This window comes from Haemaphysalis longicornis, unplaced genomic scaffold (assembly GCF_048455015.1).
Source record: "Haemaphysalis longicornis isolate Haplotype H1 unplaced genomic scaffold, Haemaphysalis longicornis Haplotype H1 scaffold_9, whole genome shotgun sequence".
NCBI classification, from domain to species: domain Eukaryota; kingdom Metazoa; phylum Arthropoda; class Arachnida; order Ixodida; family Ixodidae; genus Haemaphysalis; species Haemaphysalis longicornis.
In genome coordinates, this window is record NW_027526460.1 from 134,578,684 (window position 1) to 134,592,783 (window position 14,100).

At 47.4% G+C, this 14,100-nt stretch overlaps 1 protein-coding gene across 3 annotated transcripts in view; it reads left to right on the plus strand.

Moving 5' to 3' along the window:
* The window catches only part of LOC144152882 (sulfotransferase 1C2-like), a 115,498-nt gene extending 108,933 nt beyond the window's left edge, over nt 1-6,565 (plus strand). For all 3 annotated transcript variants that reach the window (XM_077684409.1, XM_077684408.1, XM_077684411.1), the window contains exon 4: nt 3,233-6,565. In XM_077684409.1, coding sequence (XP_077540535.1) covers nt 3,233-3,787 — 555 coding nt within the window. In that variant the 3' untranslated portion in view covers nt 3,788-6,565. The remainder of the gene's footprint in view (nt 1-3,232) is intronic.
* The last annotated feature ends 7,535 nt before the right edge of the window (nt 6,566-14,100 follow it).

The following is a 14,100-nucleotide window of genomic DNA, read 5'->3' on the forward strand; positions in this document are numbered from 1 at the left end:
CTCACTCAGGACCAGCTCCGAAAGAGCAGGGCGGTAAGGTGGAAGCAGCTGACGGCCTCATTTTTACCGGCCGACGTCAGAGATTTCAGCTGGCAACGCGGCTGGGGGGTCCTGCCCACGGCAGACCGCATCGCAAAATGGGGTGTGGCACCCTCCAACAGGTGCCCACAGTGCGGGCAGCGTGAAACCCTGCAGCACGCGATTTTCGATTGCAAGGTTGCAAAGACCTACTGGAAATTGTTAGCTCGGATGTTTGGACACAAACTCGACGCACGCACAAAGTCGCGCGACGCATTTGTTCTGTTTTTACTGTGCGTTGGTGCCCAGATCATCTGGAAAAGGCGCGGCTTTGCGGCTCTCAGAGCGCGGCCGCAAAAGTACATGTTTCCAATGCTTCGGAAAATGCGCTCGCGTCTATTCGATCACCTGGAGGCTGAGCTCGCCGCGCTGGGGGAAGAGCAGTTCCTTCAGTGGTGGTCCACTCGGTTTACCCGTGTGGTAAACAAACTAATAGAAGTGTCTATTCTACCCTATTGACTGTTGTATTGATCTTGGCGTATTGTCGTGAACTTTCGAGGATGTGATCTACAGTGATCTTTCAGAGTAATTGTGCTTCTAATAGTGTGTGTACTAGTGAACTATGGAGAACTGTGGAGTGAACTGTGTGTGTAGTGAGTGGTGTAGTAAGTGAAGTGATACATGCAGTGTGTATGGTTTAGGCGACCCGTGTAGTATTTAGCACAGCGGGTCTTTGTATCGGCGATTAATAAATTTTCTTGGAGACTTCTCCGAGAAAATTGTACTTTGCAAAACTGTCCGTGTAAAAAGGGCTCCATGTTTTCCCGTTCTTAGGCAAGGTATTTTTTTAACGGCGGAACTTACATTGAGATTAGGCAATGCCATAACGGAGGCGAACTCCAGGCTGTCAGGGCAGTGCGGAACAGGCGTGTCACCCGCTGCTAGACAATTCGTGTCCTATTCAGAAAAATAAATAAGAGTCCCGTCGCAGTGCTTAACTACGGAATTCGCGTCTGTATAAAATTGTTATCGACCAGGTTTAGGGGAGATCCCCAAGGTGGAGTAAGTTTCTGTGAAGGAAAGTTGGCTGCATTTAGGTGGATGTCAAACTTTCCTTCACATAAAATTGTTATACTACTACATTAAACTAGAGCAGAAACGTATATACCATGCAGGTAGTCAAAACGTTCCATTTCGTATAGCGGAAAAAGAGTAGAAGCGTCAGTTAACGTTGTGTTGCGACGTCAGTTGCAACCTAAATATGCCGCAGTTACTGAACTACTTCTATGCGTACGTCCACGCATTTGTCCACGCATTGTTTTTTGCACAATTTATTGCTTGTTGTATCGCGCGTGCGACCAGTACTGTTACGTGAAGCAACAAGTTTGCGGATGTGCAAGCGGAAGTACTTAAGGTGTTCCCTGCATTTACATTTTGTTCGTGAACTCAAAAAGTTCTGTTAACGCATGGGCAACTTTAGCAGCCATCGCCATTCCTTGAGGCTGCATTTCCTTATAGCGCACACCCACCATAAATTTCCCGGAATTGTGAGTTAAGGGTGCTCTTGTGCTAACATCTTGAAGTGCAGAGGCGCGCTGCCTGACACGAAAACGTAGAACAGGGTGAATAACACAAAAACAGACAAGGTGAGGCACCCTGTTCTACGTTTCCGTGTCAGGCAGCGCACCTCTGCACTTCAAGATGTTAAAACACCAACTAGCCCACCTCCAAGCCTTGCTCTTGTGCTATTGTAGTTCTTATTTTCTATTTTCTCTAGTAAATTACTCTGCGAAAAAAGCAGCCTGCACACTTTCACTCGTACGCTTACTTTCGCTACCTGTCAACCTACTAGCCGCCGCTGCGGCTCAGTGGCTAAGGCGTCGTGCTGGTCAGTCCAAGGACGCGGGTTAGAGCCCTGCCGCCATTTCTCTGTTGGACGCGAAAAACGAAAACTCTTAAGTGTCGAGATTTCGGCGCGTGTTAAGAGTCCCAGAATGGTCAAAATAAATCCGAACATGCTAGGACGTGTGTCGCGACCCACGTGTACCTATAGACGTGTAACACGCCCAGTTTAAAGGGGCCATGCAGACAAAGTGCATGTTTGTTTTATTCGTAAGGTTTGGTGTTTTATAGCACCCCCAGCGCTTGTCCAGAAGCAAACGATGCTTTATTCACTAAAAACTTTATCAATATAAGTAAAAGTTTGGTTCTCCTGCCAAATCCTGTGTTTCGTGAGGTCGTCTGCTATGACGTCATAAAAGCAGGCCTTGGAGTGAATGCGAACGCGGCACTAGGCATTGAATGAACTACAGAGCCTTGTTTACCGTCAGTCCTCCCAGATGGCGCCACCATACCGTGGCGGACCTTTACCCGCCTTTGCTTTGTTTTTGACCGTGTTTGCGCCTGGCTTGTTTTTATTACGGTAGAAAGTACTCGTCTTGTGCAACATGGGGTATACTCGACATGCAGGGTCACGTAAGACAATGTCGCTTACGCCAATCGGCCTGTGTCGTGTCAGACAACCCGAAAGCGAAGTGTACGCTCTAGTACTTCAATGTTTACGTGTGCTTTCGTAACTTGCATGCTTATCCCACCATTCTTACTTCTATAAATTATTATATGCATTACATTTAAGAGAAAATATCTCGTGCTGGGAGATTATAAGCGCTGCATAACTTCCATTTGCTTTTGCCGGCCTCAGCCATTCGTACAGCTGGGCGTTATGACATCATAGGTTCTGTTGCAGGAAATGAGCCAGTGAGTTGCATGACCACTGCGTTTTTTTCTCAAATATGAAGCTTATTTGAACGAAGTTTACATTAAAAGTGATGTGAGTATGATTCTAACGAGGCAATCTTTCGAATGAACCAAGGTTGTGTTTTGTCTGCATGTCCCTTTTAAAGGAAATTTCTCTTAATTTACTGAACCAAAGGAGTATAATGCACAAAGCAGCCCTAAAGAACCGGTGGGTGGAATCGGAATACAAATCCTAGACATCTGTGTATCTGCGGACACAATTGTTACGTGATCACCTGCACAATTTTTGAACGAAACAACATTAAGGCTGTACTTACAAAGGCTAAGGTAACTGAAACATGCAGAACTACACGCGCAACTTCCAGCCGCTATGCCACAGCACAGCAATCTTTTGTGATTATAGTTGTTAGTGAGCATCTTTATTTAGTTCCCTCGCCCTTCTCCTTTCGTTGCGCAGGAGTTCGTGAGCGGCGACATGATTTGGGGCGACTACTTCGCCCACGTGTGCGGCTGGTACGCGCGCCGGGATGAGCCGAACGTGCTGTTTGTGCTGTACGAGGACATCAAGCGTGCGCCGCACGAGGTGATCGAAAAGCTGGCCGCCTTCCTGGGCGACGAGTGGCTGGAGTCCGTGGCGCTGGACGAGAGCACGCTGGACAAGATCGTCCACCACAGCTCCTTCGACTTCATGAAGGAGCACGCCACGCGCACGGTGCGCCGCTTCGAGGAAGAGGAAGAAGAGGACGAGGGCAACGACGAGGGAGGCGGCAAGGACAACGACGATGACGACAACGACGAGGAGGAACAGGAAGCCCCGCCGCCGCTCTTCGTCGAGGCCCCCGCCATGCGCGCGAGGACGTTTGCACGGCGCGGAACCGTGGGCGACTGGAGATCCACGCTGAACGCAGCGCAGGAGCGTCAGTTGGAACGGCTGCTCAGAGACCGCTCCAAGGACACGGGCCTCTGGAAGCTGTGGCTGGACCTCGACGAAGAGGACGACAGTGACTTCTGACGAGACGAACGCCATCGAAGGGCCGTTTCTAGCGCTGCCTTGCTGGGGTGGTTGTAGAGGCTCAACTGCGAGCCTGCCGGAACGCGACCACGGGAATACGGCCGCGAGAAAGTTTTTTATTTGCCTAGTCGTACAGAGTATTCTTAGGAACTTTGAAGACACAACACGAGTGCGAAAACTTGCGGCTTTTTTGTAGCAAACTTGCCAGTCTTCACAGTTGTTGTGCGACCTTACACGACTTATTCGTGAATAGGGCATTAGTCATTGTAGCGGATATAGGCAGAGGATTCGCTGGCAAGCGAAGTGCAACAATGTCATCTGGTGAGGTGTTGTTCAGTGGGAACAGTATGCTCGTACGCGTTAAAAATCCGGGGTCAGGAGTGATTGTGAGGAAGAGAAAACGTCAGCCCCAGGCATTACTGCATGTTTTAATTCCATTCTTTCTTCCAGCCACAATCGCGATCTCAAAAAAAGGTCGTGCAGAGCTTGTCTGTGGCATCACAGGTGCAAGCAATGCGCAATGTCTGTAGACAAACAATATCGAGCATGCAAGAGAAGTACTGCAGCTGCGGTAGCATCCACGATTATACGACTAGCTCCTAAAGAAAATATCGGGCGCCTTGCATTCGCTCACGCTCTCTTCACAAGTGAGACACCATAGAAAGAGCCGTACTTTAGTTTTGTAGTGAAGGCTAGACCCGCTGAGGTTTCCCAGTGTCGGAGTATTTCTCTTGCTCGGCCTGCAGCTAAGGTCCCCATTCGGACGTTTGGTGCCCATATGGGGGCTAAGTAAAACAGGGCTATTTGCATACCAGTACTTGGAGTGCGTTACAGAAACTGAGATGGTTGAAGTAGACACGGTGCTGTCGACTAACAAGCCTTTACTACTGAGGCTTGAGCTGAAGAGAAACGTATTCGCTCAATATAGATATTTCGCCACTCGGAACACTTTCCCGCAAATTTCTACAACGTAAAATAAAACAAGTCGTGCGAGTGGTGCCTAGCTTGAATACTTGTTCCATCATGCAACCCCGGCAAGCGGGGCGAAGGTGTAGCGACAACGAAGAGCATGAACTTAGTTAAACTAATTACTGTGAATTCATTAGCGACAAAAAACATAAAAATAATAAATTAAGGCTACACTCATAAATTCACTCACTGTGAAGCTGCATTTCAAAGTCGTAAAGCGAGAAACTAAACAGAACTTACATATTCACGGCGCTTAGTCATGCCTCGTACGCACAACATAAAGGGCACGACGACATGGCTCATGCAATAAAACTGTACATGAGATATATTTTCCGACTGGTAACGAGTGCTTTTTGGGCCAAGCCAGTGCGGATGAGACCCTTTTGTTTCTGCGTGTCCAAAGGACGTGGGTAGATTCTTTGTGGCGAAAACGTTTTGTTAGGAAAGCCTATTGACGTAACGGTGCAGAATCCTCGTTTGAAAAGGCCGAGTAGGACGCCACCCGTGTCTCTATTTGTAGCCCCTTTGATTGCTGCGTTACCTGCGGCATGACGGAAGTGCACTGTGTTTTGGGGAATTAGACGTTCAATCAATATTAGTACAACTTCAGACCAAGCATTGGCTTGAAGCGCGGACAGCTTTGTTTCCGTGACATCAGCGGTTTTGCTATCTTCTGACTACAGTGGGGATCCTCGATTTACCAGTCCTGGATGGTCCGCGGGCAGAACGAGGACTGCCTTCCGACCGGAAGACCCATAGGAATACATGGGAAAATCGAGCGCCGTATCGCGTCTCGGGTAGTCGGCGGACGATCCGGGACTGATAATCGAAGAGGCCCAGCGTTTCCACAAAACGCAGCTTTCCTTTCTAATTTCGCTATAAGCGCACTTTTCAAAAATGGGTGCGCAGAACGCAGAACAAGCTACAAATACGCAAACTAATTTAGGATAGTCAGTCAAATTTTGTCATGAGACGAACATTCACACAGAGCATGCCCAACCTGACCGAATAGCTTTGTGCCAGGTTAAAATCACCGAAATACAAAGCACATTTGCGCCAATCCTTTGAAGACTCAAGAAGGAACCGTTCTTTTTTTTCTTTTTTGAGGCCTTCGTTGTCGACAACCAAGGGGAAAATTAGTTTAAGACGCTAAAGTCAGACGATTATGATTACACCCGAACAGCCCTTGTCCCTCCCGTCACGTTTCGACACAGAGAAACAAATCGAGTGGGTTGGCTATGGGCTTGCGATGATTACCCGTTGTGCCATAGAGACGAGTTACTCATGAAAGAAGAAGCGAAAAACGATATTCCCTCGGGCATTCGATTATGGCTTCCTGCCCTTGCCAGTACTTTGGTTTGACACACCTGTACGGCACATTTTTTGTAGAAAACTATTGTCTTGTGTTGCTTCTGCGTTCCAATTCGTTTCCTTCTTTTAAATGTACACGTTTGGGTGAGTTGGCTGTGGGTGCATTATCAATACAACTTCGCACAAAAACGACGGACAAAGCGACGAGTAACGTCACGTGCGCACTGTTGTCGCTATAGTCATATTCCTGAACAGTGACGTCACCTGACGCCTTGGCCAATCAAATTGCGGGAAGCGCTCTTCCTCATGTCCGTAGCTCCCGATGTGCCTGCTCCGTCAACAAAGTGTGACTTACACTATGCCGCGAACGTTACTCGGCGCTTTGTCCCTCGCCTTTGTCTCTTACATGCATGTGCATTCATTTCTCATCAGTGTTGATCAAAGCCAGCTTGCATCATTCACACGTTGTTACTGTTCAATAAAGCGCATAAAAGCCGAGTTGACCCGCTTTGTTTCAACGCCGTTTCGAATGCAGTGCCATTAAAAAAAAGCACAGGACCAATATACGCTACTTTTTTGCAGAAAGAAAAAAGGTGATTTACTATCCCGTTGTAGAAATACACGTTTGTTGCGCTTGTTGGTGTTGAATGACAACTACATGGGAATAGTTGGAGTGGCACGGTGCGATGATGATGAAATTGATGACGATGACGATGATGATGATGAGCAACTTTGACTCAGAGAACTCGAGCCCCGGATACCAGGAGCAAGCGGCCGATCTCACGATTATAAAAATCCCGGGCCATCTCAACTAACCTGAAACCTGCGGAGGAGCGAAGCATGCAGTGTATTCTTGGCGCCCTATCTACACTAATGTGAAACCTGCGGATGAACAAAGCATGGAGTGCATCAGTGTATTCTTGGCGCCTTGGCGTTTTTGCCCACGGAGGTGCAACTATTCGAGGGTAGAGGCTGTAAGTCTGGTGTCTTTGAAGCACGAAACGTTTTAGCGCGAGGCATTGGAAAACGAGTGTCCTGGTGTGCTCCTTTAGTACGCGTTATGTTCTACCGCGCGGTGTTGGAAAACGAGTGTCCCGGTGTTTTAGTACCGTGACTACATGAGACGAGGTATGACGACGACAACAGGAGACTCCGACAGCCCGAGCCCCCAAAATAGGTGATTTGCTATTCCGTATTACAAATGCACGTTTGTTGCGCTTGTTGGCCTTGGAGGACGACCACATGGGAATAGCTGGAGTGGCTTTGTTTGATGATGATGATGACGATGATGGCGGCTGTGGCGGCGGTGAGGATGAGCAACTTTGTCCGAGAGAACTGGAGCCCCGGGTACCAACCAGGAGCAATGGGCCGATGTCATGACGATAATAAGACAATCGCGAGTAATGGTCGTTCGTCGTTGCTGTTCGAGTCCTTCTCTTGTTCCCAAGCAATGGGCTGGCGTTTAACGTCGTTTTATCGTCTTCACCATCTGTTTTCGGTGGACAAACACGGCGCCACGGTTGTGTTTTCAGCGCCCAAAAAGGCCTACGCCATGTGCTGGCACGGAAACAATAAAGCAGGGCTGCCCGTTCGCAACAAGAATCACTCCAGTAGATGCATTGAATGCCTCCTTGATGTGGTTCACCGGATCCCTTTGGCATGCGAGTGTGTTAACATCGGCCAAACTGGTGAGTACTTTCGCGACACGAAACGAGAGGGCCCAGCCTGTCTTCCAGCAACTGTGTCTGGCCACCTTTCAGGCCGCTTTACCTTAACAAATCCCAGCATAGAGGATACCGAAACGGGCGCCCTTCTATTGGCCCTAACATATCGAGAATGTCAAGGAAAAAGCCGTCAAGCAATTATGGACTCCAAGAAAGCTCTACAGAACATAAAAAATGGCCATCTTCCAAAGAATCCCAGAAATGTTTTACCACTCAGTATCACGACGCGAGAGCATCGAGAGAGCAGAACAAGCTGCGCGAGAACATGCTAACCACCCGACCAGTAGCCCTGCCTTCTTCCCCTCTCTCCCCAATAACTTCGGCGAGCGCCTCAACATTCAAAGGAACGCCGGAGCTCTCCTATCTATTAAAGCTTATCACCTGGAGAGATTCGATCTCTCAGACAAATACAGACGGATGCCTCTCCCAACGTACTAACATTATCCAAGATGTTTCCCGAGAAACTCTGAAACGTAGGCGTCAAGTGCAGTGAAACATCCGCCCCGTTTCACCGTTTCATGCATCCCGGGGTTGTCCGATTATATGGCCCTCGGTAAACAACACCATCGACGTATAGACCTATGGGAGGCAGCTCTGGCGAGCTGCGACCGTGGGGTTCGGAAGCATGTCCTTAGGGCCAGAATGGGGGGCACAGGAAACTGCATGCCCTTGTAGGATGGAACCAATTGTACTCAGTCAAGGCTTTTTATTAGAGACATTATATATCTCTCTCTCTCTCTACACACACTTTCGTAGCTGCCCCTGCAAAGCAAGCATTCATGATATTGCTCTCATCGGCAAAACGAAAAGTTGGGAAATCCCACGCATAGTTGGGAGTCGACGTAAGGCGAAGCTTGCATTTAGATCACCCCATCCAGAATTTAATGCCAGCTGCATGGAAAAAATATGCACCCTTTCTACTGAGGAATTTCAGTGTATTGTTTAACACCTGCTTTATAGATTGCGACCTGCTACAGTAGGCGCCGCAGGCTACGGCCGGAGGTGGCCAGAGCGCAGACAACGCAGCTTTTTTTCCGGTAGCCGTTTTGTTGAACCTGTGTACTTTGGGTGAAAAATAGAACAACTGAACTGAGCTGAAATACCCGGTCAGGCAAGGTCAAATTTAGCCCTACGCTTAATTTACCCCTCACTATCACGACTAATCCTCAGCTCTCTCGCTTCCTAGGCAAACCGTCAAAGACGACCTTCTGAAGCAGGTGAAAAAGAAGGAATCGTTCAGAAAACAAAGCAAGAAATTTCGGTCAAGTCGATGCTTCAAAGAGGCTCCTTTTGGGCTAACCCACAGCAAACAAACCTCTGGCGTTTAGGACATACCAGTATGGCTAACGAGTCGAGATTCAACGCTTTTAGTACCCCTGCATTCGCACCCGCACGCACGCACGCATTCTCGAAATCATGAAGATTGGTTGGACATGAACAAGTCCTTCCATCCCTAGGAACCATCGTTGTGTCGTAAAAGTTTCAGGAGAGCATCAAATATCCGGGTATGCACGTGCAACAAGGGATCTCGAGGGGTTGTTTTCACGAGAGATGGAACAGGCGTGTCCGGTCGACGCCCTTAATTTTGACGATAATCTCATGTTTAGCTCTTTGTGCACATGCGTGGGAAAACATGTGAATTTATTTTGTGGACAAACATTTTTTTCCTTTCTCAAAAAAATTACAAAAGCCGGCTCGGGTCAATGGCGCGTTGTGCAGGTCGAGGAAAATTTGAAATTTCTACCGCGGTAAACCATAAACTACAGCACCTCTCCCCCTAGTTCTTTCTGTGCAAAAACTTCGCATACCATCAAATGATTTAACATATTCTTGTTTGGCTTGCAGAGAATCTTTTAATAAGAATTCCCAAGTTTGGACAATTTTTGAAAATTGCCCAAATGTGGGGCCTTTTTTCTCTATCTAAACGAGCTAGGTAGTTCAAATTTTTTAATGTTATTCTTTTATCCTTGTTCAATGTTCGTGCCTATAATATGTTACATGGTCAAGGCGGTTTAATTTTAAAAAAAGCACAGTACGGCAGCTAGGTAACGCAGTTTGTTATAATTTGAAAGTCCATTTTCGATTTTTTTCCAAGCTTTCCCAAATTAAAACCGACGTTGATATCTATCAATTACATAAAATAACTAGCACTATTTCTGTTGTTTCGAAGCTACAAAGCGCGAATATGACCTTGTTAGCGAAATTGCGGTGACATACTCAAGTGGTTTGTAAGAAGCTTATGACCGCAATGTCAGGCGAGAAATGGCCGTTACAAAGAGGGAATTATTGAAGAAACATAGCAGGGAGCATGCTTTGTTGAAATTAAGTGTGAATAAAGTACCCAGTATTTTAACACTTTGTAGAAAATCTCCCCAGATGGATCTTTAAAGCTAGCGCATACGCTCCTCCGGATGTATCTCTTCATATATGCTGCTATGTTATGTGCGTGCTGTTAGGCCCACTAGCATATATAGAGTTGCTAAGACCAGGTCCGGACCTTTCGGGAACGACCGAGGAGCACAGGCTATGCTCGAGCTGAGCCTAACTTGTAGCGTCGGGGGAAGCGTTCCGGCGAAATAAGTGCTGAAGGATCGATGGCGGCTAACTTTCCTGCCTAGTTTCAGTAAGATATGACCTATTGCTTTCAAGCAAAACTAAAAGTATCAAACGAACCATATGACCATGACTTTAGCCGACTTGAGCGATAACCGGAGGCGGCTTGAAATGAACAGCCCCAGCTAGCAACACTTTCTGCCATCGGGTGATTCACGCACATCGCCGAGCCCAAGGAGGCTCAATGGCCCAAGAGTAGGGAAGAGCGCGTGCTTTGTGCTGATCATTTAGGGGGATAAGATAAGAAGTTTTTAAAGAAGGAACTTCCATAGCGGGAAAGATCTCGACACGGGAACAAAAGATCCTGTTCAGCCGACCAACCAGCATGTACAGGCGGGGACTTAATAATCGGGACCACGCGAGCGCGTGGCAAAAGCCACCGATGCGCCCTCTGGAGGCCTGGCGCCTGTTGTCGAGACCGGCGCGGCGCGCATGCGCGTCCTTTTTTGCTCGCAGGCACGCTAATTTTCTCGCTTCCTGCAGTGGTGCTGCAGGAAGCGGCAATAAACTACTTATGTGCTTTATTGCCGCTTTCCAGATTTCGCTACTAATTGCGTCGACTTTTCGTCCCATTAATTGCATTTTTGGAGGAAAGATGTGTGATAGCAGTCCCTTTTTCTTATATTGATTTGGTCAATCGTGTGGGGACACAAACAAAAAAAATTGCACTTTCCAGCCACCTCATTGCATAGAGGTGATTTCCTGTACAAGCTGGGTCAACTTTTCAAGTGTAGTCACACGCCAGGAGCATCTTCTAGTGGTAACAAGGGCCGATCACCGTCTTGTACCTATTTTCTCATTAGGTGCCCGGTACCACCAAGGCACACGAATGCACATGGTGACTTCCACAGCTACGCTGCACACTCTACTCAGTAACCGATTGACCAAGGTCGGAAGCCCCTCGCAAGGGTAAAGGCAGCTTTCCAGGCGTGAGTTATTCTTTCAAAGGTCCGCACTTGACCAGGGACACCTGTACCCAATAAAGAAACTAGTGGGTGCCTGGAGGTGCACAGATTCGAATCCAGTACTTCCCCCATACAAGGCAAGTGCAGTACCTCTGAGCCATCGCTGATGAGGCATAGCCACATTACGTTTCTGCAGTGTGCTGCAGAAAAGTTGTGTCCACGTAATCTAGGAACACACTGACCGCCAGGCTCATAGGTTAACTGCAGAGGGTATTTTGACACGAGTGCTTAAGGCGGTGGCAGACTGCCTCCGTATCAAGTTTAAAAGGCAAAACCAAAGTGCAGAGGCTCAATGAAAACAAAATTAAAGTGATGCCGTATCTTCATAAGCCGTCGCACAACATAAAGAAAATTGTTTCATGGCACGGTGTTCGAGTAGTGTTTCCCGCGCCATGAAAGCTGTCCAGGCTGTGCACGCACATTGAAAATGCCAATACTGGAAGAGCTGGCAAAGGTGATGGCCGAGGTGTGGGTCCTGTACAAAAATAACACTGGTGTGTTCATGAGAAGCACCAACTTCAGAGTCTGAAGGCCTGGCATGAATACATTGTACTGCATTACATAATCATCTTCAACTCTCACCACGGCTTGATGGCTGTAAACAAGAGGTGTGCTTGAGAAGCAGCGGCTTTACAGCCCGAGGGCCTCACATGAATCCATTCCAGCGTACTGCATAAGTCTGCAATTCTTGCCGTAGCCTTCTAGTCAGAAGCAACAGCCCACCTCTGCAAAGAAGCAACATTAGCAAGTCGAAGGATTGACATCAAGCCATTGCAACCTGCTGGGCAACTGGTTCCTATTCTTACTGCAGCTGTACAGCCAGAATATTCTTGAAAAGCAGCGACATAAAGCGCTAAGGTCCTGAACTATTCTGATATGCCGCATCATTTTCTATTCTCACCGCAGCTGCATAATAAGATGCAACTGTGCATGCTTGAAAATCAGTGACACAGCACTGTGAAGCCACTCCAACTTGTCATAGTTGCTAGAACAATAATAACTTCCAAGTGTGTGGAAGAGGTGTTGAATCTAAACAAACTAAAGACTTATGGGAAGTCTCTGAAACAATTGTCCCACTTGGTAGAATAACGGCTCTATCATTGCAAGGGGACGCTGGACACCTGTTTGCCAATACACTTTGTAAACTCCTTTGGAAAAATTTATACTCTACTGTTAAACTGCACAAGCACCAAAATGTAATCATGAAACTTCAGCCATCACTGTAAAGCACAATTTCAAAAAACACATTTTTAGTGCTCACGAAGACCATTCTACAAACTCTGAAGAAAAATAAAGGAAAGATAACTTGCTTTGTTCATTGCTCAGAAATGCACTGCACAATTCCAAAATGACTTTAATAGCTGACAACACTTCAGACAGAACCCAACACTGCCAACAAAAGAACGGCAATTTGAGATCAGTACACCATTAGTCGGCCCCTTTGATGCCACCTTCATTAGCGACGGGAACAACGAACCAGCAGCGTAGCAGGCATAATAAAAGACGGCGTGTATGTAGATTTTTAAAACCAATTTATCAAAAACACGTGAAGTAATGCCGCAGGGCCACATACTTTCAGCTTTCTGCAATGACGGGGTCCAAATCCAGCAATGTCTTTGGTACCTTTCTCATAACTTGTAAAGAATACTACTGTAGCGTCCTGTGTAGTAGCGCTGTTGTCCCGTGCTCCGGAAACACAGCCGCGTGTGGAAATTGTGGCGCACAAAACTGCCAACTGTCTGTCTCTATACCCCGCGATTGAACCTGCTTCACGTGTGGCCGCCTCGAGGTGCACTTTCAACAGTACTGTCGAAGTTTGCGTCACGGGCATGGAAGACGCCTGGCCCGAGTCGCCGAAATTGTTCCAGAGGAAGACGCTGAGAGTGTCATGAACATTCTTAGTGTTCAGACTGACACTTAAGCGTACGGGTGTCTATTTTGATGTCGTGGTTCAACCTGTTTCTCTGGCATCACCCCGGCGCATCATAACATTTTTAGTGGACACTGGCTCAGCTGTATCGATAATGGGAGAACAAAGCTTTCAAAACCTGTTCAGAGGTCAAGTTGAGCTGAAAAAATCGCAAAACACATTGCTGGATTTTTCACGTCGAAAACTTTCTGTGCATGGACAGTTCCCTGCCCACACTGTGCACAAATCGGAAACAGCAGTAGTCACCTTCCACATTACCCAAGGTGGAACATCACTTCTGGGTATTGATGCCAAACAAGCTTTTGGTCTCAAGATTGTGGGCACAAAATTACGCTTCCTTACTATGGCCAAACATTCACACAAACCAAGTAAAACGTTGGCACAAGGCCCCAAAATGCTATGCCCCGAAATGCATCCACAGCACTCAAACAAATTGTCACCACCCACCACTAAAGCACCCAAGTCGGAAGAAATAGTGTCTTTGGTGATGTCTGTACATCAACATGAACTGAGACGGGCGACAGTGGAGGATAACACTCCCCGAGAAGTTTCCCGCTACGTACAGACATCGTGGCCGCCCCGCGAGAATTGGAACCTATAAGCTGAATCCATGAGATGAAGTCCGAAAGGAGCTGACAGTTGTTGATGGCATGCTCTTCCGTATTAAGCCCATCGTAGTTCCTGCCAACCTCACAGCGACTTTTGTCCCGCTGGCTCACAAATCCCACCCTCGTATCTTGAAAACCAAACAATGCCTACGAGAGAAGTATGATGGCCAGGGTTAGGCAAACATGATGAAAC